This window comes from Protopterus annectens, chromosome 6.part0, assembly GCF_019279795.1.
Source record: "Protopterus annectens isolate FY-2018-M chromosome 6.part0, PAN1.0, whole genome shotgun sequence".
In the NCBI taxonomy this organism is placed as follows: domain Eukaryota; kingdom Metazoa; phylum Chordata; order Ceratodontiformes; family Protopteridae; genus Protopterus; species Protopterus annectens.
This window is the reverse complement of record NC_056737.1, coordinates 720,274,922-720,302,670: the sequence shown is the minus strand read 5'-3', so window position 1 is coordinate 720,302,670 and position 27,749 is coordinate 720,274,922. Positions and strand designations below refer to the sequence as shown.

Sequence of the window (27,749 nt, the reverse complement as noted above, 5' to 3'; positions counted from 1 at the left end):
CTTTTTGACATTTAACTTTAGGCCATGGCTCTGGCAGCAGTTATCCGTCTCTGTGAGACCCTTTTGGAGGATGCTTGTGTCAGCCGGAAAGTCGATTATGGCACCCAGTTTGCAGTCATCTGCAACTTGGTCAGCCATAGTCCACCCGTGTTAGCCTGTACCTCTGAGAAATATATACCGAACAAGAGAGGTCCCAGGACTGAGCCTTGTGGGACGCGACTTGCAACTGGTTTAGAGTCTGACATGGCACCTGCTATTCTGACCATGTGGGTTCTATCCTTGAGCCAGTTTGCAACCCATCTTGTGACATAGTGGCTGATATTTAAGCTGGTGAGCTTATTTATGATGCCCGTGTGGGGTATTGTGTCGAAGGCTTTTGCGAGGTCCAGGTAGGCTGTGTGGACCACTTTCCCTTCATCTATGGCTTTGGTAACTGTTTCAAAGAAGTTGACCAGGTTCAAGAGGCAAGATCTGCCATTAACAAAGCCGAATTGGGTTGGATCCAGTGTCTGGAGGTTCCCAATGTCTTTGTTTATGATTTCCATGATGATACGCTCCATAGCTTTGCAGACCAGGCTAGTCAGGCTTATAGGGCGATAGTTTCCTGGGTCTGTTGTGGCACCACCTTTGTAGAGTGGGACCACTGTTGCTGTACGCCATTCCTTGGGTACATATCCTGTAGTAAGGCTGAGATTGAACAGTGACTTTATATGAGGGTTTAGTTCTTCTTGGAGCTCGTGTAAGACACAGCCCGGGACACCGTCTGGTCCCACTGATGCTGTGTTTTTTGTTTTGAAGAGGGCAGCTCTCACTTGTGCATCTGTGATCTCAGGAAGGCTACACTCTGTTGGGATAGACATTTGCTCTTTTGGGGGGGAAGGGGGGGAGAAGTTTGCACTGAACCTTTCTGCCAGGATGTTGGCAATGTCTGTGGGTCCAATGTATTTTTTGTCATTTTGCACTAAATCACAGCATATCTGGGAGTTGCCTCCCAGGTTTCTGACATAACTAAAGAAGGCCTTGTGATTATTTTAAGTGTCTTGTGCAATTTTTCTTTCAAAGCTGGCCTTAGATGATTTTATGAGGGATCGTAGTTTCTTGCTAGTACTGATCAGAGACGCCTTCCCTTTTTGGGATTTTGCTCTATCATGTAGTAGCTTTCTCCTTCTGTTGTATAGCTTATTTATGGCCGGGGTCCACCAGACAGGTCTCCTGCCTTTGGAGGAGTGAGTCTTGGTTTTATTTGGGATAGCATGCTCCATGCATTCCTGTAGGTGTCCACAGAATGCTTTCATAAAGGATTCTGCATTTTGGGCCGTATTTTCCACTGGCCCGGGGGCTTTGAAGGAATCCACCTTGGTTTTGAGAAGTGTGAAGTTTGTTTTTGAGAAGTTCTTCACCGTGGTTTCCTTGGCTAGGGGTGGGGACGGAATATGGATGTCCAGTGAGATTAGTTTATGGTCTGATCTTACCAATGAGGGGGTATACCTCTGTTGTGGAACACAGAGACCCCATGTTGGTGATGACCAGATCCAATATGTTTTCCCCTCTTGTGGGAGTGATGACCAGATGTTCCATAGCATTTGAGTTTATAAATTCTAGGAACCGTTGGGCGAAGATGTTTGGGCTTGAGTAGTTTTCCCAATCAATGTTTGGGTAGTTGAAGTCACTCAATATAATGGTGTTTGGAGAGACCTTCATATTCTCCAGTGTTCTCAGGAAAGCCGAGTGAGGTTCCTGTGTTTGGGAGGGTGGTCTGTAGCAGGCTACAAACTGAAAGGCAGTTTTGCCCACTGTTAGTTGCACATGGATGGTCTCCAATGCTTCGCGCAGTGCCACTAACCTTGTGGTGTGGGTATCTTTGATAAATATGGATACTCCCCCTCCTTTTGTGGTTCAGTCCGAGTTTTGGGGTCGGAAAGCATGGTATGAAGTATAACCTGTTAGTGCTGGGGTGCTCTCGGGAGCCTTGAACCAGGTTTCTGTTACTGCACAGATATCGATATTCTCCATACTGAGGAGAGTCTCGAGTGCGTGCATCTTGAGGTTTAGATTTCTGGCGTTGAGCAGCATTACCCTTAGTTTTTTTTTCTTTGTGTTGTCTATGGAAGTGGGTTTGTCTTTTGAGCCTTGCCTAAAAAAGGCACTATGGGGGAGGCAAGAGCCTTTGCCAGTATTCGAAAACCCAGGGATGACAGGTGCAAGCCGTCCCTAGCGAAGCAACCTGGCATGTCGAGCATGTCATCCCAGGCTGACAGACACTGGATCCCCTTTGAATGACACCAATACTTTAGCCAATTGTTAAAATTGACCGTTTTGTCTTTATACTGTGGCATCATTCTTGGTGTGGGTAATAATGTTCAGTAGGAGGAAACAGGTTTAAGGGAAGACAGGAACTGAGTGATTTATGCAATGTTGGACTGAAAGATAGTTGTTAAAAAGAACAAAAACATAATGTATAATGTGTGTACATAGAAAAACTTTTAACATGGCTTGTTTTCTATTAATGTATGTGTGTTTATATATTAAGTGATACAAAGATGCTAAAAAAGACAGAGGTGTAGAATTGATCTGCAAATTCCCTCTTTCTTTGGTACCAGGAAAATCCTGAATAAAAACTGAGGGCACAACTTCTTTCATTCCCTGAATTAGCATTTGCTCTGATACAGAAGGAAACAATGATATCTGGTTTGCAGGATGAGGAGGAATCCCCTGTAAAGGGAGAAGGGATTCCAACTGCAATCTGTACCCCTGTTGGATAATTTTCAAGACCCATTTGTCCGAGATAATCTGATGTCACTGTGGAAGATAAGAGTCCTATACTGAAGGAGAGATTTGAAGGATTTCCAGGTGGTATTTGGGGGGGGGGGGGTAGAAGAGGCAAACAGCCATTCCAACGTTTTGGCCTGCCCTTGCTTCGGGGAAGCTCCCTCTTTTTTCTTTAGGCCTCCTTGCAAATGCTTATTGCAAAGTTGCTTGTTAGAACTTTGATGAGACTGCTTACTCTGTTTCCCAGAAAATGACCTGAACAAGCAAGAAAGTTTTTACTGAAATTTGAAAAGGAGGCTTGAAAAAAATCTGAATTATCTCTCAAATCAATTTCACTCTCCCGTCACTTTTTTAAGGACACTAACAGCAGAGAGCCCAAATAACACATATTTTTCCATGGGAGAATTCATAATCTCAGCTTTAACATCTTCAAGGATGTTTTGGGAATGTAACCATGCAAATCTTCTCATAACTGAACCAGTAGTAGCACCAATGGAGACAGTATCAACAGAATAACAAGAGCACTTTAAAGAGTGCTCATTTGCCTAAAATCAGACAGTGTTAAGAAATTTAAAAAAAAAACTTTTAACCAGAGAAATAGGAAGGTTAATGGTTAACTTCCTCAAAGCAACAGACTGAGATGTCACAACTAGGCATATGTCCAGGGGCAGCTCGTGCTATTGGGCTGCAGGACTGCACCCCCCCCCTCAGAAAATAAAAACAAACTTAAAAGAAAACAAAACGAAACAAAAAAAAAAGAAAAGAAATAAAAAACAAAGAAAAGAAATAAAAAAAACAAATGCGAGTGCCGGACTTCACATTCCTGGAATATCATGCATGCACACAGGAATCCAGACTGTTGATAGGAAGACAGACATTCTCTGTACATAGATCCCAGACATCTATGCCGTAACAACTGCATAGACTGGAAAGGGATCAAACTGCAACGTCTGCAGGTTGGAGCCTGCTCTCGCAGAGACAAGGGCCTTGCTGCTGTCTCACGGGGCTTTTGAAACACATTTAGGATGTAAGTGGAATGGAATCAAGCTGCTGCAGAAAGAGTAGGATGTAAGTGGAATTGAGCTGCTACAGGTAGGGAACTGAGCTCAGGCAGGGTGTGTGTGTGTGTGTGTGTGTGTGTGTGTGTGTGTGTGTGTGTGTGTGTGTGTGTGTGTGTGTGTGTGTCTGTGTGTGTGTAATGCCCCCAGTGACTAGAAGAACTCAGGAAATATACTTGGTGGTGGCTAGACTCAAATCCTGTGCCTTAGGAGTAGGTAGCAAGAGCTTGAATTCCTTACCCATCATCACTTGTCAAATTTTTGCTTCATATTGCTGTTCTGTTCCTCATAAAATCTGTGTTTTTCTGGAAAATAATGACAGGCATTTGAATTTCAGACTTCATATTCTTCAGAAAGTACATGGTAACAGAAAACCTTTTATTCTAGCAATTTTCTGTTTATAAGATCATTGTTGGCTTTGTCCAGGTTTTTGTGTTAACAGGTTGAGAGCTATGGTGAGAACTGAATTCACTGAATATGTTTGGGTGACTGTATTCCACCATTATTGTCTCTGTCTAGGTGTTTTGTGCTAGAAAGTTGAGAGCTATGGTGAGAACTGAATTCACTAAATGATAGCCATTTAAGTTTCAGTCTACCTGTCTTTCAAGAAAAAGCTGATTTGGCATTGCAGTATGTTACTCTGTCTGTAATGCACATGGTCCTGGGTTCAAGACTTGGCAGTGAAATGGATGGTGGTAACACAGCATTTTATTTTTGCTTCATATTGCTGTTCTGTTCCCATTAAAATCTGTGGATTTCTGGAAAATAATGACAGGCATTTGAATTTCAAACTTCATATTCTTCAGAAAGTACATGATAACACAAAAACTTTTATTGTAGCAGTTTTCTGTTTATAAGATCATTGTTGGCTTTGTCCAGTTTTTTGTGCTAACATGTTGAGAGCTATGGTGAGAACTAAATTCAGCGAATATGTTTGGGGGGCTGTATTCCGCCATTACTGGCTTTGTCTAGGTGTTTTTTGCTTAGAAGTTGAGAGCTATGGTGAGAACTGAATTCACTAAATGTTAGCCATTTAAGTTTCAGTCTACCTGTCTTTCAAGAAACAGCTGATTTCGTATAGTGGTATGTTGCTCTGACTGTAGTGCACAAGGTCATGGACCCAAGACTTGGCAGTGAAATGCAAGGTGGTAATACAGCATTTTATTCTATCAACTTTCCAAGATTATGCAAGCAATGTTTAAGATGTGTCCATAGTTTTTGGGCTTTTGCCCCCCCACACACACACAAAATAAATTTTGGCTTTTTCCAGATTCCTTGTGCTTCAAAGTTGAGAGATACAGCTGAGTGTCAAGTGGATTTTACAAGGAGCTGAGAGCCTGAAGAGAAGTTTAATGCTGCTTATGCCGAGTCTGTTTGTCTTGCTAATAGCACAACAGGTAGTATACTTGTTTTTGATGCAGAAGGCTGTGGGTTCACAGTATATAGATGCATTGCTGATACTGTACTGTGTTGTACGTTTAAGGGGGTGGATGCTGCAGTCCTGAGAATGTCCTCTTTGGCAGAGATACCTAGTAAAGATGAACCTGGTATCAGTTTGACTTCCATTCCCTATTGAAATATTACTAGCCTATCATTTTTTATGTAACATAGACAATTTATTCCTCAAGGGCAACATGCACTTTATTTGTAGATGAAACAATTAAATATAAAGTTGTGTGCTAGAAGCAACCTCTTCATTAGTTACAGATCTCTTTAATGTGGAATATTACTTCTGCAGAGATTGTGCATATTTACTGATACTGGTGAATTGTAGAAGCTTGAGTAGACTTTTATGATAGAAATGTTCTGAATTGGGCAGTTTTGTCATTACTGGTGCATGCATTTCATTTCATTGTTTACTGGAAAAATGCTCAAAACAATAAATTTAAAACACCTTCTAACAACTGTACTGTATTATACAAGGAATATAATTTAATACAATCAGGAAGGCGTATCAAAGAACACATGTATGTTTCCTGTGCAAGGGGCCTATGATTTGAAAACAGCCCAAAGTTAATCTTTATCTGCCACTGGCCAGATGTATTTTCTTTGAACGTGGACTTCAATGCTGTTTCAATGAATGTGAGTTTCAAGGGCAGAGAAGTCTATTTTCATTGTGAGACTGCATTGCTTTGTTTAGCAGATGTCTATTAGTGTTTGTGCTGTGAAATGTAAAAGAAAACTTTTAAATGCAATCCAAATCATTGTAGAAGTAAAGCAATATGCACATTACAGTGTTTATGGTAAATGAGGTGAAATAGCCGAGTAATGGGACATTGGAATACCTGCAGACGAAGGCCTCATTTGACCATGAATTTATGAGGGGGGGGAGAGTGGCAAACTCAGACATCCCCGGCCGAACTATACCTCTCAACTGTCCAGATTTTTGCAGAATGAATACATTTTTGCTTCTTATTTTTGGTTTGTTCCTCATAACATTTGTGGTTTTCTGACAAATCATTTAGGAATGAAGTCACTAAATAATGACAGGTATTGAGTTTCAGACTTCATACCCTTCAGAAAAATGCATGTAAGACCTGTTATTCTGTCAACTTAAGTTTATACAAGAGCAATTTTAGCACTGTTTGTATGTTTCCCCAATATATTTGGCCTTGTCCAAATTTCCTGCATTAAGAAGTACTCACAAATAAATCGCTTTATAGAATTAGGTATATCGAAACCTCTCAACTGTCCCTGATTTTGGCTCAAAATGTTGCTCTCCCCCTAATAATCCCTCTGCAAAATGGAAAATTTGGAAGAAAATCTGGAGGGTTTACAATTAATAAATAATTGTAATGATCATAGTTATAGATAACTTTTAATTTCAGAAATCCATGTAGATTCTCTTATTTTGTCAGCTGCTCAAGTTAACAGTACTCATATTAAAAAAAGGTGTCCCTTCTTTCACAGGTTCCCAGCTGTATTGCGTGGCTATTTTCTATTTTTGCATCACATTTTTAGTCAGTTTTTCATAAAATTGTGGTCTTCTGGCAAATTAGTGGCAAATCATTAAAGACTGAAGTTAGAAAATAAAGACAGACATTTGAGTTTCAGATTTCATATCCTTCAGCAAATTCATACTAATGCAAAACCTAATTATCTTTCTAAGTTTATAAGAGCAATATTTAAAAATTGTCCAAATTTTTGGGCCTTTGTCCCACTTCTGTTTATGGCTTTGTCTAGATTTCTTGCTCTGATGTTGAGAGGTATGACAAATGTGTCAGGGCCATCACTGTCAGCCAGAGGCATTTCAAATTGTGACATACCTGTTGCACTCCCACTCCCTCACGTAGTGACTCTGAATGTGTCCAAACAAGGCAAGGTGCAGTTATGCAGTGTTAAGTGTGCAGAGTATCCCGCCATCCAAGGTAGATACAAGTACTACAGTGGCTTTTCATCTGTCCTTGATTTTGCAGAATGTTTTGGTTTTCTTTCATGTTTTTATACTGTTGATTTATGCTTCTTCTTATTCAGAAAATGCATGGTGTTGCAGTGCCTGTTACTCTGTGTTTAAGTAGCAATGCTTTAATGACCATCAGGTAAGCTTGCCTGAGACTGTAAGATGCAAGTAAACTTTAATAAGCATACTGTTAAAGAATTACCAACATTGAAAGCCTTTTTGTTACTGCCATACAGAGAATATTTACATAACTAGATAGCATATAAGCCTTGGGTATTGAAATGCATATGACAGTATTTGTAATAAAGGACAGGATTACAGTATTTTCAGAAGGTCATTACATTTGTTGGAGACTTGCAGTCATCTTTGCAGGCTTTACTCGTAAACAGAATGCCAATCTATCATGTGTGGTCCATAACCTGTGCAGTAATACTTTAAGGAATTTATCTTGAGCTTGTTTCTTGTTTGCTGTTCATTTTTTACTTTGATCATGTTTTCCCCATGAAACAAGTACATAGTTGTTGTCAGGCAGCGGCCTTTTTTGAATAAGAAACATTTTTACAAGTGGGGGTATCACAAGAGATTGCTACTTTCAGCATGTTACTTGGTAGTTTTATAAAGCTGAATATAAATTATAATTAGAACTGCAGTGCAAGGAGAAGTGGTTTGAGTTGAATGCTGCTTTTTTTTTTATACTTGATTTTGACTGGCACTACAGTAATGTATTTAAAAATAATTTATTTTTTCATGCCTCACAACCTTTTTGTTTCCATCTAGATATTAAGAAAGCTGTCATGTAGCCAATGCATTGAAATTTTTTTTTTCTTCTACATTGCGGTGGTGGTGCTGCGGTAGTGCTGTCGCCTGACAGTAAGACGTTGTCCCGTTCGATTCTCAGCTAGAGCGTCTTCTGTCTGGAGACGTGTGTGAATGGGTGTACCTTCATTGAAGGTTGTGCGTCAGAGCTGGCAACTCGGCACATAAAAATCTACTGCCAATCATTAGCGGACTGGAGTTTCACTGTGGCGACCCCTAACCGGGAAAAGCCTAAAGACACACACACACCATTTTGTCTTGATTGGACTCTCATAATGACAGTTTGGCACCCAGTGCAGCGTATTTAATTAAAGTCTCAGTTTTTGTGGTTTTTAGCATAGCCCCACCCATTTCTAGTTGGCCACACCCCCTCCCATTGGCCCCACACATTCATCTGTCTCCTGCAGCCTCCCTTTGATTTGAAGCCATCAGCTGCCACTGCTTATGTCAGGTAAACAGTATGCAACAGATGCAGAAAAACTCAAAGGGAACATACATGGAAGAACTGTAATATAATCATGATAACTAACAAAATATTATGTGATCGGACAAAAGCCTATACAATTTTGACAGAGAAAATGATGTACTCTGGCTAATTCAGTCATTTCTGAGCTGTCAGTAGCTGTAAAAAGCACTACATTATAAAGTCAGCCATATACAAGAAAGCAATTACTGATGTCTTCTAACATTACACAGGTCTGAGCTAAGCACAATGTCTTCTACAAGTTATTCAAAAGTCTTAAATTCTACCAGACAGGTTTAAAAATTTGCATAGATTACCTGAAACTAAGATAAAAACTACCATATTTCAGCAACTACTTCAGTGATATTTCTATAAGCAACTGATTTGCTTTTGTGTGTATGTCTCATCTAGTGCACCTTTATAAACCACGAGATCACTAAACTGACAAATTTTTATAGAGCTTTATTCTAATGTGCATCATGAATGAAGGCATATGGCAGTCTCATAAGACAAAGCATTGGATAAATGTACTGAACTACACTACAAAATAAAATTTAGAACACACTTTCTTAAGTACCTGTGCTTCTAGCTGTCCTTCACTAAGAGACATCATTTCTTCATATGCCATATGGGAGAAGAGTGCTGCATACTTGTGTAAGCGTAAACTCTTTAACCAAGCAGGAACATCTGGATAAAAAGAAAATACAGTAATACACGGTGAGGACAGCATCATTTCTTTAATTACCTTCCAAAAAGCCACTTAGTGTCATTGCTGCAAATTTCATGAATAGCATATATACCACTAATAACATGCACTAGTTTTGTTGAATATGTTGTTTTAAAAGTGGTTAATGCCCTGCACTTTACTTTTACATTGCAGAGTTTTATGACTTTACTTATAACTGCTTGACGCAGGATTAAGTTTTTAATATGATTCAGTTTTTGTAGTATGCCCCAAAAGATGCTACTCTGCTCATTACACAACCAAGTTCACTGCAGTAAACAAAACAAATAAGTCATTTTATAACCAATATAAATCACAGGAAAATAAACAATGTGAAATACATGTTTAAAACAATAATTTAGAACATATGTTATGTAAAACAATGGTTCATTGTCATGGACAGGCCATTTTGTGAACTCAAATGCTGGTCATGGCTGTTGTAGAGAAATGAGAGTTTGTTAGCAAAAAGTGACAGAAAGGAGACACAAAGAAAGAAAGAAAGAAGAAAAGAAAGGTGTGAATCAAGCAAAAAACAAATAAATGAAAATTAGAGAAAAAATAAACTAATGTGAAAAGATGAATGAGTTAGAATATAGCACCACTGGGAGTACATACATATTGCTGCCATACCTCTTGATCTTAGCTCAACAATATGTTTGACACAATGTAAGTTAAAATAAAAAAAAATTGTGATATGATAAAATTTGAAGATGAAGGCACAAAAGAGTGAAATCAAGTTTGCAGATGCCACTATATCGCAAATAGTTTCTAAAGTTAATGCAAAAATTTACACTTCTAAATTTCATTAGCAGTGTGGATCCTGTAATGAGACACACAGACACACACACACATATATAATTTTATTTTCATTATGACTCTGAGACGTGAAATCAGTTTTCTTAATCCCACAACACAAGATATCACAGGAAAGGGGTAACATTGCTTAAAGCTTAAATTAACTGTCTTTTTTTTAATTCTTTATCACATGTAAATTTGTTATGTATTACTAAGTAAAATAATTAAGCCAGCATGAAAAATATATCTTTCTCTGCTAGGGTCTGAAGAAATTATTTTGGGTCAAATTAAGATGACTTAAATATGGCTGCATAAGATAAAGGACTGTAGTAAATACTGCTGCACTGCTACTTAGCATATGAACACATTAAGCACTACAAAGGAAAGAGAAAAAAAAACTTAAAAGCCTTTGTATAAAATTTCCCTACTAGAATAGGTTCTTTCTTTTTTCTTTTTTTTTTTTTGTTTTTTATATGGAGGTATAGGAAAGTGAGCATAATTAACGTGTTTAAAAGGAATAGCAAGTGTGGAATCAAAAGGGGAGGGGGTTACATTGTGTAACTGGAACCTCAGGAAAAAGATGAATCTCCATCGAAGAACAAATGGAAACCCCCATGTAGTAAGCGATGATACTTTAAGCAAATTAAGAAGTTCCCTCATAATCTAAAAGTCAACTGGGCTGACTTTTACAGATAACCATGAGGGAGGTATAAAATGTTTAGCTAAAGAGACATTTAGAATGTAAAATTACAAGTCATGTAAACATAGCACCAATTGCGTTCAAGAAAGTAATATGAGCAGCAAGAGAAGACTGTATAATAAGATCAGATATGGACAGATGTCTGGGAAACATTAATTATTTGTAAAATAAGTTCTTAATGCATATAATAACTAGATTCATACAGGAGTCATATGTCTGCACTATAGGAAATCAGACAGATGTTTGTGACCACCCAAGGAGCATGGTTGCAAGAACAATAAGAGGAATAAAATCTGTTATACTATTTTTTAATTCAGGGGATCATGGGAACATACAAGATATCAAAAAGAAGAAAAATGGCAAAGCCAAAGGGACTATGCTTGATTACCTCTGGTTATAGTGGGCATGCTTTCTTCACCTTGGCTTCTAGTCAGATTAAAATGAAGCTGAAAGAGCAAAATGTTTCTTATAGAATAGAAATGGCTATATGTAAAGTACAGTTTTTTTCTCAGTTTTATTAAGTGCTCATTGTTTCTCTCACCAGAAGGAGATTATAGATTTTAAAAAGAAAGTTAGGGAAAAAATAGTAAAATGGAAAGTAACAGAGACTGCAGAGAACACAGGAGGAGAGTTTGGAATGAGGAAATGTACATTAGGGGGAAGACAAGACTGTCTATTAGGAAGGATTACTCCAGAAAGGAAGACTGTCAACAGTATACAATTGTACATAGTTAATATAGAATAGTGGTTAATTATAGCTTGTATGTTATGGGATCTAAGAGACCACACAAAGTGGGAACTGATAAACACAGCAATTGATAAGCAATAGAAATTATCTAGGCTTGAAGAAATGCGATAACAAATACAAACAGAATGGTTAAAATTCTCAAAATTGCTAAACTTTCTCTAAAATTCTGGAAATCTCAGACAAAAAGGAAACATGGGGATATATGGTTAACTAGAGTAGAAAAAACAATACTGTCAAGGGTGGGCGCAGGAAATACTACACGACTCAAAGCAAATAGAGACGAATGTGAAGAGAAGAAAAACAATTTTAGATGCTTGAAGTTGATGAAATATGTTGAGGAATGGGGACATAAGTAAAAAAAAACTACTTAGAAAGGTTGGAGGAAATAAAAAAAATCAATTACGGGAAGGATGGAAACAGATCCAGTGAGGATTCTACAAATATTCAGAGATTACTATGATGAACTGTACACATGAGAGAACAGAATGGAGGAATTAATCTCAAACAGGCAGTTTTCTGGCAGGTGTAAACTTAATTTGGTTAGAAGAAGAAGATTTGCTAATGAAAATAGTGCAAGAGTAAATTCAATTGGCAATAAAGCATCAGGTATCAGGGTAAATCTCCAGGCATCGACAGTATACCTATAGAGACTTAGAAAATGGGAAGTACATCTATTATACGAGTATGGTGCACATTGTTTGATAGCATATTAGAAGGGCAAGATCCCTGCATCATAGAAAACAACTGTATTAGTAATGATTCCTACACAGGGTAAAGATCCTGCCAGTCAGAGATCCCATATAGAGCAATATCAATCCTAAGTTTGATTACAAAATTCTTATGGATTCCTATCAATCAGTTCGTCGAAATGTCAGCAGTTCGAACACCATATGTTCGAACTGTGAAGTTCGAAAACTGATTATCGCGAAGCCACGGAACACTGAATTCTTTCCCAGGGAAAGAATTCGGTGGGCCGTTTCTGTGGCTTCATAATTTTCAGCACTGTGGTGGAAAGTTACGGGTCGGGTTCAAGAAAGTGTGCAATTGTTTGGACATTAGGGTTAGGGCGCGGGTGAGGTAGGTGTGCAATAGTGACAGACTTTAGGGTTAGGGAGGCATAGGTGAGTTAGGGTTAGGGCGCGGGTCAGGTGAGTGTGCGATAATGACGGACCTTAGGGTTAGGGTTTAGGTTAAGGTAAGTGGATAGATAGTAGTGTATGTACAGTTTAGTGTAGGGTTAGATGTAGGATTTTAAGTGTATGTGTGTGGATTGCTGTTTTTTTGGTGTGCTTGTGTTGTGTGTGTGTTTCTTGGAACAACGATTTTTTTCCCTGGGAAAAAAATCGCTGTTCTAAGTCTTCGATGGTTTTGCACTTCAAGGTTAGAAGTTTGAACATATGGTATTCGAACTTCTGTCATTTCGACGAAGTGATATAGACCCAATTCTTATAAACTATACTAGCGAAAATCTTGGTCTAGATAAGAACTTTAGATCAATGTAGGTTTATGAAGGCAAGAGAAACACGTGACAATATAAACAAGGCTTTAATATCACAACAAACAAAAAAAAGACACACTCATGATGACAAGACAAAATTAAGAAAAAGTTTTTGTCAAGGTTGACTGAGGTTTTATGACTAAAATTATGCATAACTTTGCCCTTCCAGTGAAGAGGTTTGAGTTAGTCATGACGATATATGAAGCAGAAGCACATAAAAATAACAGGTTCTGTCTCAGAAAGGTTTATTCAACAAGAGGTACTAAATGGGATGCCCACTCTCCCCATTACATTACATGTAGAACCATTATCAGCAAAAATAAAACAGTCCACAGTAGAGGGTTATAACTGGTATGCCAGACGAGAATATGCATGCAATACAATACTGCATATCACAAATCTAGAACAAGGCACACACAAAATATTTTCATTAAGAAAATATTTTCAGTATAGCAAGTTATAAAATAAATGAAAATAAAATAAAATAAAAACAATGTTAAATTAGCCCCTCACACAATTTGCTGCAGACATACCTTTCTTATGGGGATATGAGAAAATTAGATACCAAGGAATGTGGTTAAAGAAGAATGTTTCACAAGAGGGAAGAGATGTGTGGGGAAAATGAAGCAAACTATAAAAAAATCAAGACAAAGGAAGTTACTATTTATGGCAGACATACTTTGTAAAACCTGAAGTTATAACTTGAGATAGGATAAATAAAATATAAAAGATTTTATTCTGGAACAGTAAAAGAGCTAGACTACAATGATTAAAGCTAATTTTATCAGTGAATCAAGGAGGTTTGGGTCTCCAAGACCTGAAATATACTACCTAGAAACACAAATAAGGTTAATTTATCTATTCCAACACAAGAATTATAACTCTAAATGATAATCAACTACTGGAAAACAAAATGAAAGCAAGAAGAGAATGACAAAGTAATATGGACATAAATGATTGGTGAAGAGTGTGAAAAATACAAATAACTGTACACATTTACTAGGGTCTATATTAGAACATTGACTTTTTAAAACTTTGAATGTTCTAATATCGACCCCTAGTCAGCGAACACTTGACAATATCGAACATGCAGAACAGCAAATTTTTTCCCAGGGAAAAAATTTGCTGTTCCAACACACATATATACACAACACAAGCACACCAAACAAACAGCAATCCACACACATACACCTAAAATCCTACATCTAACCCTACACTAAACTGTACATACACCACTAGCTATCCACTTACCTTAACCCAAACCCTAACCTTAAGGTCTGTCACTATCGCACACTCACCTCACACGCGCCTTAACCCTAACTCACCTACCTCACCCTAACCCTCACGTCCACACAATCGTACACTTACCTGACCCACGCCTTAACCCTAACTCACCTACCCCACCCCCTAACCCTCACGTCCATACAATCGGACACTTACCTGACCTGCGCCCTAACCCTAACTCACCCACCCCGCCCTAACCCTCACATCCACACAATCGCACACTTACCTGACCCACGCCCTAACTATAACTCACCTACCTTGCACCCTAACCCTCACGTACACACAATTGCACACTTACCTGATCCCGACCCGTAACTTTCCACCACAGTGCTGAAAATAATGGAGTGACAGGAACGGCCAACCAAATTCCTTCCCTAGGAAGAAATTTGGTGTTCCGCAGCTTCGCTAATTTCAGCGTTCATTCAATACGGGTCGATATTAGAACATTCGAAGTTGTGAAACTTAGATGTTCTAATATAGACCCCATTTACTACACTAAAAGAGATGTTAAAAACTGAAAAGTTGACCACTTGCATAAATCGATTCCAACAGTAAAAAAGAATAACGATGGTAGGTAAAAGGAAACAACAGCTATTGAATGAACCAAGATATTAGGAGCAGAATACACAGAGAAAAACAATGAAATGGGAGAGAGTAAAAATAGAATTTCACTTGTTAAACTGTGTGCCTTTGACATATGGGGTTGATAATGGAGCTTAAGCAAAACTGAAGAAATAAAGATAAAGGAAGGCAGAAACATGAATTAGTTAAGCTACTAATAAAAAGCATGACTGATATAGCATCAAACAATAAAGTATCTACAGCATACAAGGTTATGATTGACAACTACAAGGAACAGTCAGAACAATTAAGGAAAACTGAAATCAGAGGGTAGGAAATCATAGTACAGCTCAACAATGGGCAGACATATGACTGACTCCAAATATGCAACAACGCCCATGAAATGTAGTGCTTTTGCATGGGAGTGTCTACATCAGTATTTCTGTACACCAAGTTAATTGCAAGGGATGTTTCCACAGGTCCATAACAAATGCTAGAGATGCAATATGGTTGAAAGAGGGAAATGGGAAAACATTGTTAACACCCTTATTCAATTAACAATTAAGACACAGATAAACATACATTTGAAAACACATTTTTGATAGTGTATTTCAAAAATGACTTAGTTTCATAGATTAGTACTAGGCTAACTGCCCTTGCGAGCCATTGTAAGCCTAGCCAATTATCCTTTGTGAGACTCAAACCCTGCACCTTGTGTTTGTCAAACAAACACCTTAACCATTAGGCCACCCTCCCAACCTTTAGAAGGACTTCTAAAAAATTAGCAGGCACGAAATTTAGTACTGGATAAAGAATTACAATTATTAAACTGGGATCTAGAGTTAAAAGAGCTTAGACATTAAAGCCCTACTAATGTTAATAATTACAGTACTGAAAAACACCATTGCATCAAACTGCAGCAAGCAGGGGAAGCCCACAGTAAAGAAAGTAGAAGAAATTATATCTGAGATAAAAAATATGGACTTAGCACCATAAGAAGGGAAAGTAAAGAAAACCATATGCAGCAAATGGTTATGGGATCACGTGATTAATCTAGAATAAAAAGTAACAGCCCAGGGATTATTTTCTTTCTAAAATTTAAAATTAAAAGTGCCGTCATGAGAAATGATACAGAAAGTGTTAACCACATATATAAAACTGAAAATGAAGGCACTATTAAAGATCACCAGTTTATAATCACTAGTTTGGCATAAAGATAATTGTCTTTACTTGAATGTTGATTTACATAAATACAAAAATTATTACTGCAGTTGCTAGTGAAAAGACAGACATGAACTATGAGTGAGGTTTGCACAGTATTTAAATTTTAAATTTTCAAATTGGAAGTAAAGATGTTTAAAAAACTGTCATTTTAAGCATCACAAAAATAACACCCATATGTATTCCATTTGTCCATTTCCCTACTTTTGTCTGCAAATGAAAACATCAACATGGTGTGCTGCCAGTTAGAGAAATGTCACATTAATATTGACAATCTTAAGAACAGTAATGTGGATGAGAATTATCTTAGATCGAGAAGCTGAAAAGCAATATCTGCACCATTGTCTTCTTAGTAAGCAATTTCTGTTACTTTTTTACTGTAAAAAGAGTATAATGCTGAAATTTATGTTGCTTTCCTGAAATAATTTTAAAATGCTGCATGTTACTTCCTGACAATTATAAATGCAAGGCAAAATGTTTCAGACTGACACTAAGTGCCATCTTCCAGTGTTTATCTCTTTTACAATACTCAGCACATGAAATACAGCCAGTTTAGATACTGACTTCCATTTATTTATTATTTTTTTTAATAGCCAACATTATTAAACTTAATAAGGCCTTACTATGTGTAGGTGATCTGTAACCTGTCTCCCAGCTCAAAAGAATAATTTCCTTAGTTACAGTCATTTGCTCCCTCAGTATTTCAGACAACTTACTCTGTATGGGATTTTTAAAATCCGCCAACTCATTACATTCCAAAAAAAAAAAAACATATTCTCAGTTACTTTTTTCTTTCTCACCATACCTCCAACATTTACTCTCTAACTGAATTTGTTGAAGTCTGTTTAGGATATAAAAATACATATGCAAATGCTTCTAAGCAAAAATCACAAATCATATGGACCACGTTGCATACCTGGGGACCATACATATGTCTTCCCATTGTTTCCATGTAAATTGCTTTTCCAGTCTCCCTTCCCAATCTTTTCTAACCTCCTCTGATTGATTCTTATGGTTATCATGCAATATTTAATATACCTTTCTAAGTATCCCTTTTTTTAAGAGCAACTTCTAATCTAGATTCAACTAAAAACTCTTTAACAGAGCATGTGTTTCACTTAGGATACCCATATCCCTTTCTCTTTGCCTATATTCTGATATCCAACCCTGGTTGGGAAGGCAATCGATAACTAGAAGTCCAAACTTCTTCTTGGCCTCATTCTACTCTATATTATGTATCCATTTCTAGTTATTTGCTACCAGTACCTTGGCTCCTTTGCCAGTTTTCTCCAGTAAATTACAGCCCCCGACTACCTACTTTCTGTATCCCTACTTACAACAGTCCCTATTGGCAAAATCTTCTTTCTCAATTCCCGTGTTGGCTTAGTTCTTAGAATACTTTCTGTAACTTTATGGGTATACTTTAATATTATGAATGGTTATTATTCTCTTTAAGAATCTACAACCAAAATCTTACTCTCTCTTCATTTCTTGAACTCCCCCCCCTGCTTCATCATCATCCCTTTCAACTTTGAATTTTAAACTTCTGCTTGTGTTATGTATATAAGTATATATGCCCTAACTGTGTAGCTCTAAAATAACTCTTCAAATCAGGTAATCCTAAGCCACCTTGTTCTGCTGGGAGGATCAACTTATCCCACTTAACCCTTGTCTTCCTTCCCTACCAGATTAATTCCTTCGCAACTTCTCCTCAAGTTGACAAAATATGGTGGGCGTCTATTATAGAATTAAAGGGACTAAACACATTTTTATGGCTTGTATTTTACTATCCATATCCATAAACATGAGATTTCAATTTTTCAGTTTTGTATTATCTTTTTAGTCTCTTCCCACTTACCCTTAGCTGCCATAACAAAATCCTTTTAACCTAAATACCTCATCTTATCATGTTCCCATAAATGCAGGTATTGCTGAACCAATTCATGAGTAGGTACAAAATTTATGGCTATAGCGATTGTTTTATCTTCATTCATTTTATATCCCAAGAAGACTTGAAAGTGTTTCAACATGTTCCCCAACACCAAGAAGTACAAAATAATATCATCTGCAAATAAACCAACTTTTCATGACTACCAAACCCATTATATCCTTGAATTTCTGAGTTTCTTATTTTCTTTCCCAAACACACTAAATATAAAGTATGTAGCAAAGGGGAAGGAAGACACATCTGCCTGTTTCCTCTGTTCAAATACAACATACCAGAGAGGAACCTGCCCCCTATAATTCTTGCCTCTGATCCTTCATATATCTTCCTAATTAACCTTATTATTGTATCAGGGAATACAAATGCTTCTGTTCCTCTACTCATAAAATCCCAGCTTACATTGTCGAATGCTTTCTCTGCATTAAAACACACCAACAACAGAGGTATTTTCTTATATTCTTCTTCCCTCAGGATCATCATTGTTCTAATAATGTCAAATGTTTGCCTCCCTTCCACAAAACCACAATGATCAATATGTATCACTTCTGAAAACCAGTCTTTTAGCTAGTACAGAAGAATTTACTTTATAATCACGGTTTAAAATGAAATGGGTCAATTTGAAGCAGGGTCTGATGTGTCTTTATCCTCTTTAGGTAATACAGCCACCATAGCGTTCTTCCAAGATGCTGATGCCTCCCCCCATTTTAAAATACTATTAAACAAAAATCTTCCAAATTATCACTTTCACCCCTCCTAACTTCCAAACTTCCACAGGAAAACCATCTGTTCCTAGTGACTTTCTAGCAGATTTATTATGCATCACCATTTTCATCGCATCCCTTCTTATTCTAACTATTAGTTCTTGAGCATCATCTTCCTCTAATCTTGGCATAAGTAAGCCTTCCATTAATGTTTCCATTTATGCTCTTTCTTGGTTTCCACATCCCTCTGCTTTACAAATATTTTCAACAAATTTCTGAAATTCCTCTAATACATATATAGGCTGTCTGGTTATTTTTCTTGTCATAGGTTCCCTAAGTTTGGCAACGACCCTTCTATTTTCTGATGCCTAAGTCATTGTGCTCAATATTTTTGAGCTCTGGAATTGTTATAAAATTAGATGCTTAACAGCAGTCCTTCTAAACTCATACATATTATCCAGATACTCTGTTATTTTTTCTTCAGCATGCTGAGGTTGCTCCACTGCTTGTTCTGTGAGATTCCTCTTATTCTGTAATACTTTAACCTTTGCTAGTCCCACTAAATAATTCTTCTTACTTCTTAATCATATCACCTTCTCATCATGTTCTATCCTATTTTTAAACTCGTTTTTTTATGTAATGCCATTTACCAGCTATCCCTTCTAAAGAAATTTCTATCTTCCCAAATAACTGTCAGAAAAATTCCACTACCCATTCCATACATTCTTCTCTTTTTAACAGGTAAGTGTGAAAGTGCCAGTGTCTCACTTTAATTTCATTACCCTGTATTTTTTTTATCTTCGTTTTTATTAGTGCATGATCTGAAATAGTTACTGGATGTGTGCCAAAGCATTCAATTAAATGCCCATGTTCCCGTGAAATATAATTTCTATCCAGTCTAGCCTGGTTATTGTACCTTAGAATAATATGTTAATTCATACTACTGAACTCACATCTTTACTACATATATGTATAAATGACAGGTATCAGAAAAATAGTTGAAATATAAGAAGAAACTATCCTATCAAAACACCTTCTATCACAGACAAGTATTAATACTATTCCTAAATTATGAAGCAATACCAGAAAAATCTAGAAATATCCCCATAATGGTCTTAAGGGCTAACTATGTAAAAGCTAACTAACAACCTAACCTAATACTAAGTTATACTACAAAATACACTAAGCAATTTAAAGGAAGGAGACAAGGAGAATTTTAAGAATGAAAAATCTTCACTTATCATGACCAAAAATGAGGTCTCGGAAACAAGTCTGGATAGAACAGGCAGCGAACGAGATCCGAGGTAATTCAGACAGAAGGAGGGAATTATGGGTAAGGGAGAAGACAGAGTCTCAGTTCCAAAGCTCTAGAAGAAGGCATCAAGGTTGGATATGATCAGTCTCAACTACCCAAACACTGAATCTGACAAAAACAGAAAACACTGGATACTGAAATCCCACTTTATGCAGAAAAGAAGGATTAGTACTCAAACAATGCCATTCTCTTTGGAAAATGAGATGAGGCTGACTGACCTTAGTAACTTGCAACTCAGATTCTCTTCTTGTACAGGCCACAGCAATCAGTAAAACAGTTTTCCGAAGTAAAAACCTCAAGTCAACCAGATGAGCTGGTTCAAGTGGAGGAAGTGTTACCTTCTCTAACACAAAATTAAGATTCCAAGGAGAGGCTACCCATTTTCTTGCAGGGCTCATATGCAAAACCCCTTTCAAAAACTTTTTGACATAAGAATTCATTGAAAGAGGGGGATCCACAGGCAGAAGTGCAGAAATAGCTGATAAATGAACCTTGATGGAGGAGTAAGAAAGGCCAAAAGATAGTAACTCACACAAATATTGCAAAACCAGAGAAACACTATCCCTGAATGAGTACTGGTTTTGTTGTTGGCACTGAGTAGAAAAGCTTTTCCATTTGCTAATATATAATGTTCTAGTAAAAGGCTTTCTTGCCTCCATTAGTACTTATTACACATTCTCAGTAACCAGGTACTTAAAGGGAATGGAGACCCTAATATCCAGGTGTGACGTCCGGCCAATATCCCACTGGACTGCCAACAATAAATGTGAAGTCCCTTACTATCCTGGGTCAGTAACTAAGGAGCTTCAATCCTCACTACTCACTCCAATGTGAGAGTGTCACTTAAACAGAAGTAATATTTCACAATTTTCCCGTAACAGCACAACAGGAACACACTCAATAATCTGGGACTGGACTGTATACTTCTGTCCACCCCTAATGTAACTCTTTAGTACACACTTCAGAGCAATGTGTCTCAGTTTAAGACCTCTGATATGCTCACACTCAAAGTAAATTTAAATCTCACACATCCAAACACTTCTGGGAAAGCTTGACACAGATTTCCAGCTGTGTCCCCTCCCCAAAATAATACAGTAATGCTGCTAGTAATCAGAGTATCTTCATGCCCTTCTAAAGCGGTGTCCAATTATGAAAATTAAATATCAAAGTAAATGACAGCCATGACCAGAAGCGGTCAGGCGTTCGAGGTGACCTGGGGGTATTAAACATGTATAAGCACTCTCTAGCCTCTAAAGAAAAACACTGATTTCCAGCCAGAATGTAAAGCAATAAAAAACATTTAATGATAAATAAAATGATTACAAGAATGTAAATTAATAATTTTCAATAAACACCAGAAATCAATCACCAGAAATTTAAAATTAAACTGTAGGATAGAAGTCCATCATTCTAGAAAAACATTATCTGAATAACTAAACTTTCCTTAGCTAATTAGAGAATACTGTTCCTGATCTAATCTAGCACATAAGAGAAAGGCAAAGGCAGGCTTACAGTTTTTGGTGAGTTCTCTTTTCTTCGGGTATTACGGCAAAGCACTGTAACTGACTGCAACTCTTCACAAACTGCTCAGCATTTGACTGACTTGACTAACTGCACAGCTTAACAGTTTCAACTGTCTTATTTTAAAAATAACAGTTAGCTTATCTGAAAAAGTTCTTCTTCCTGTCAATCAGCTGTCCAATCACCTAGAAACCAGGAATATTCTAATGACATCACCCACTGCTTGGCTGATTCTCCACAGTACTTTAGAATCTCCCTCTCAAACATGCGCGATTAGAAATTTATCAAAACACTGACAGATTCTTTAAGCATTCTGTTTAACCAGGGAGATACTCAACATTTAAAAAAACATATTTAGATTTCACAATTAGACATGCTGGCATACAATACAAGTTAATCTGAGTCTGTATTATAACAACGAAAAGACAAAACTGCAAATGCTGACATAAGCGAAAATGCTGGTAATCGAACTTGCTATTCCATCTCCGAGGTCGCACTACAGTGAGGAAAGGGCAAATATCCCACTCCTCACAGTAACATGACCCCACAATCACACTTTCGATTCCCGGCATTTTCGCTCATGTGAGCATTCGTAGTTTTGTCTTTTTGTTGTTATAATATAGACCCATTAATCTGAGAATACACACATATCTCCTGCCAGACATGCTAACACAGATGACAATGTTTTCATTTTCTTCACATCAGGCATCAGATGAATTTTATTGTGGATGGGGTACATATAACAAACCCCCTGTTCTTGTGTCAGTAGATCCAGTCTGAGAGGAAATTTGTGGTAAGTGCCTCTGGCCATTCCGAAATGAGGGGAGAACAACTGCTGCCTGTAACAGAATGGAGTCACTGCAATCATCTCTGGGGATATTCCAAAATACCCTGGATATCAGTGGAAAAGGTTGAAAACCATAGAGGAACATTCCTGTCCATGGAATGGAAAAGGCATCTGTCTTCCAGCCATACCTCTCAATCTCTTAGAGCAAGAAATATGGACAAAACTATAAGTAATGGGGGACAAAGGCCCAAAAACAGGGACAATTTTTAAATGCTGCTCTTACAGATTGAGAAAGTTGATAGAATAACAGGTTTTAAATTAGTATGAATTTTCTGAAGTGTATGAAGTCTGAATCTCAAGTGTCTGTCATTATTTTCTAACTTCAATCCTTAATGACTTGCCAATCATTTCCTAGAAAACCACAAAATTATGAAGCAAACATCTTTACAGCTGAGAGGTATGCTTCCAGCCCTTCTTGCATGGAGTCCTGGAGCAGAATTCTGTCAGCTGATTGTACAGGGAGGAGGCAACGAGGTCTACTTAAGGAACTCCCACAGATTAAATCAGGTAAGACTTCCTGAATTCATCACAGTCTGTCTTTGTCCTGCTCAACTTGTCTGACACACAATTTTGCACTGATGGAATGTAGGGTGCATGCAGAGAAACATTGTGCTGTGAAGTTAAATTACAAACTAACATGGATACTCTGCAAAGGGGGTAAGATCTAGTTTTTCCTTGCTTGTTGATGCAACACATGACTGTGGTAGTGTCTGTAACAACTTGAAGTGGTCACGAGAACCAAAGATGATTCAGAGAGTTGAGTCCCTTGATCATAGCAAACAACTCTTTTAAATTTATGGGTCTGCATTTGTCCATGGTGTCCCAAACACAGTGCACTTTTATCCCTTTTGAAACTGCTCCCCAAGCAAAGTCCAAGGCACCTGTGGCGACTGACTGATTTGGAACAATGCTTTGGTTCTAAATAAAGCAATAGATGCAATGTCAGAAGAGGCATCTCTTGGTGGAGACAGCAAATGGGAAGCCAGAGATTTAGGGATATTTGCTGTCTCCACCAAGAGATGCTTCTTCTGACAAACCACAGCACTGAGATTTGAAAAGATAATGGGTGTTGGTGCTAGGACCAAAGGGATTCCAGATAACATTGTATTTTTCTTAAGTGGAGTCTTGACTTGGGTATCATTAAATCATAGATAACATGACACACAAAATCCTGAGGTACTCCTTTCCAGTGACTGAAGACTGACTAGAAACCCTAGAAATATATCTATCTACAGATCTATTTTTCATGTGGAAGAAAAGCTCTTTGAACTAAGGTGTCCAACAGACAACCCCGAGAACACAATCCTGTCTGAAGGAATCAAAAAAGACTTATGAATGTTCATTTGGAATCCTAACTTGTGTAAGAGATCTCTCACTCAAGTGAGAGATTCCTAACACTTTGAAAAAGACTCTGAAAAAATAAGCAAGCCATCTAAATATGGGAAAATTTGGATACCCTATAGCCTGCAATGAGCTATGAAAATTAGCCATGTACTCACTATAACATTCCGTCTGTGTTATACATTTTTATTCTTCCTCAATTCTTGGGTTCGGATTCGATCCTCAAATCCAACTCAGCTACATCTATCAGCTCATGGATAACTGAAACTCGCGAGCTCATCCCTTTCTCATAATGTCCTAGTCATCTAACATACCTCAGTTCTTGTTTGCTGACCCTCACATCTGAAGAGCATTGTAGAAAAAATAATAGAATAAAATAACAGAATCTGGGACTCAAATGGTTCCTTCAACATCTTTGATCCTTCCAAAAGACAATAAGGAGGGGGTCAGTGGGACAGAGGTTGAGGGAGAATGAAAATGGACAACACAGATGGAACGTTATGGTGAGTACATAACTCCTTTACCTGATGTCAATTTTCATTTGCTCCTCAACTCTTGGGACACAGTCCCCAGCTACCTAAATCCTGGGAGGACTCTAAGGAAGAATACTTCTGAGTACCATTGAGCCAAAAGCTGCTCTTTTCCTGGAGACCAGATTCAATTTGTAATAAACAATAAAGGTATGAGGATTAGCTCAAGCTGAGCTGCACAAATATCATCCAGTGAAGATCTAGACAAAAAAAGCTAAAGAAGTCACCAAAGGTGTAATGTACCATTCAGGTAAGGGCATGTTCAGTTTGCTATAACCAAAGGTAATACAATCAGTCAATCAGTTTGCTAAAGTCACTTTAGAGACTGATTTGCCTAATTTTGAATACGAAAAAGAAGCAATTAATCTGATTTTGTAAAAATTGTGGTGATATGTAAGTAAAACCATAATTGTCTGTGAATATCTAATATGTGTAGCATATACTCTTCTTATTTGAGAAATTTAGAAAGAAGACTGGCAGGTTGATAGTCTGATTAATATTGGATTTTGACACTACCTTAGGAAGGAAGAAAGAAAGGATTGGATTGTAAGGATACTCTGTCCTTACGAAAGATCACATAAGGAAGCTTAGAAGACAAGGCTTGTAATTCTGAAATTCATCTGGCAGAGGTAATAGCTACTAAAAAGATAGTTTTTCCAGGTTAGAAATTTTAGCTCACTTTTAGCTGAAGGTTCAAATAGAGATTGGGTTAAAGCTTATACAACTATATTCAAATCCCAAGGAGTGTGATATTTAATTGGATATCTAAGAAGAGTTCCTCTTAGAAAGGCTCTGCAAAGTTTGGAGGACACCAGAGATGAGTTATTTACTCCTATATAAAAATTAGAAATGGCAGCTAACTGTACTTTTAACAGTAGAAGAGCTAGCCTGTCATTGAAAATTGAGGCTGAAAATGGCAGAACTTTAGAAATATGAGCTGAAAAGAGACCTAAATTATTTTTATTGCACACAAATGACAATTTTTTCCATTTGCTTTTCTAAAGTTTCTTAGTGGAAGTTTGTGGGATGATACAAAAATGTGACGGGCGAGGAAAATGCCTGGACTGTCTAGCAATCAACAGAAATGGAGAAACTATGTGGTCAACTTTAGGCCTGGAATGCCTGGGGGAATCATGTCTTTCAGGTGAGACAGTAGTTCTTGAATAGGATCCAGAGTCCATGGAGGATGAAGAAGATGAGGCCAAAGAAAAGGGAACCAAATTTGATGAGGCCAATAAGGAGCAATGTGGATTACTGTGTTTTTCAATCAAGATGCTTTCTGAAGAAACCTAGGGATTGGGGTAATGGGGGATAGGCATAAAGGAGACCAGCAGGTCAGTCGTGAAGTACAGCATCTCTTGGTGACTGCCCCAGTGCAGGGATGAGGGAAAAGAACCTGCTGCACTTGCTGCTGAGAGGAGATGCGAAGAGGTAGCAGCACAGATGGTTCCATCAATGCAATATCTTCTCTGCCACCTTTATGTTGAGAGACCACTCGGGAGGCATCAGAATAGGCCTGTTCAACTTGTCTGCAATCACACTGGCTTTCCCAAAAATGTGTGCCGTCAGTAATGTAATGGATTGGATGAGATCACCGATTGCTACACTCTCATAGCTTCTTGACAAAGGGGTTAAGTTTTGGCTCCCCCTTGTTTACTGATGTACCAGGCTACTGACATATTGTTTGTATGAATCACAATTGTCCCAGTGGAGGAGTGTCTTGAAATGCATGCAACACTAACAGGACAGCTCTCATCTCCAAGACATTTATATGCATGTTGGCCTCTTTGGGGGACCATGTGCTTTGGACTGTCTTTCCCAAGAACTGCCACCCCCACCCGATCTGGGAGGCATCCATGGTCGCTATGGCTTTGGGTTGGGGGAGAACAAAGGGATGACCTTGTAATACTTGGGAGGAGTTTATCCACCATAGGAGATAATTTTTGCAAGCTTGAGTTGTTTTGGTTTTACTGGACAATGGCTGAAGAAGAATGGACCACTGAGTTGCGAGTGTCCATATATGGTACCTTGTTAAAGGTACTAAAATGACTGCTGCTGACATGGAACCCAAAGCTTGGAGGCTCAGTCGAGCAGAGAGAGAATTTTGAATGATCTTTTTTTTTTTTCAAACACCTTTACTGAACTACCACTTGTGACATGGGCAAATTTACATTCATATAAAAGTAATCAAACTATATTAACATAACAAAAATTATACTTCACAGATATTGCTATATATCATAAAACCTAAGCAATATTGCATAAATGTTTCAATTCCTGCCCCTTTTTTAAAACAAGAAACATCTTTCTTAAACCATCACTTACTACGTAGGCAATCATACATTTATATAAATGAAAACAAACCACACTGACACAAACCCAGTCACAAGCACTTTACACTACAAACCATACTGACACACTCCCAGTTGCAAACATTGCACCACTTATAATCTACCCAGTCTTTCTCACTCAAACATTACATAGCTCATTTAAGTCCTGCCACATTTTAAACCTCATTCTTCCCTTGTATGTATCATTCCCACAATTCCTATTTTTCCTATGTAGTTTTGCTCCTACCCTTTTGATCTTTTTGACTTGAAACTGAATAGACTGAACCCTGGGGCAAGGAAGTGACTCTGTTTGAGTGACTGTATCGAGTGAGACACCTATGAATTCCAAACATTCTGTTGGTTCTAGATTAAGTTTGTTGTGGTTGATAGAAATTCCCAGCCGGGAGCACAACTGGAGTATATAATCTTGGGCTAGAATTAGACAATGCCTGGTTGGAGCAGTAAAGAGCCAGTCGCCCAGATATGGAAACACCCAGAATCCTTGCAACCTCAAGTAAGATGTCACTACTGCTATACACTTGGTGAACACCCTGGGGGCTGTGGTGAGACCAAAGGGCAGAGCTCTTTGAATTGGTAATAGCTGGCTCCTAGCTGGAAACATATATATCTCCTGGATTGCCTGCTTATTTTGATGTGATAGTACACATCCTGAAGATCAATGGAGCAAATCCAACCGTCCTTGTGTAAAAAAAGGTAGAATGGACTGAACCATGACCATCTGGAACTTTGTATACTGAACTGACTGATTCAGATTGCTGAGATCCAAAACTGGTCTCCAGTCCCGTTTTCTTTGGCACTAAAAAGAATCCTGAGTAAGTTACAGACTCTTTCTGATCTGGGAGGACCTCTTGGATGACTCTTTTTTTCTAGCAGCTTGTTTATTTCTAGTGCTGCTGCTTATCTCTGACTGGGTGGAACATCAGGGATTTTCTTTGAAACCAACAGAGGTGGATGGGAAAATGGTATGATATAACCTCTGATATTATCCCCCACACCCACAAATGTTTTGTAATTTGTAACCAGACCCTCTGGTGCAGGGATAAATGACTCAACATTTAAAAAAAAACATATTTACATTTCACATGGACAGTCGGGCATCCTTTCAGGAACACTGACAGGACCTGTCAGAGAAAGCATCTGTAGATCTTTAGTTTTGTGGAC

The 27,749-nt window shown here is 37.9% G+C and overlaps 1 protein-coding gene across 1 annotated transcript in view; it reads right to left on the bottom strand.

Annotated features, from left to right (window-relative positions):
• The window catches only part of SAMD4A (sterile alpha motif domain containing 4A), a 2,460,818-nt gene that overhangs the window by 1,332,900 nt on the left and 1,100,169 nt on the right, over positions 1-27,749 (bottom strand). The window contains exon 4 of the mRNA XM_044073568.1: positions 9,084-9,193. Coding sequence (XP_043929503.1) covers positions 9,084-9,193 — 110 coding nt within the window. The remainder of the gene's footprint in view (positions 1-9,083; positions 9,194-27,749) is intronic.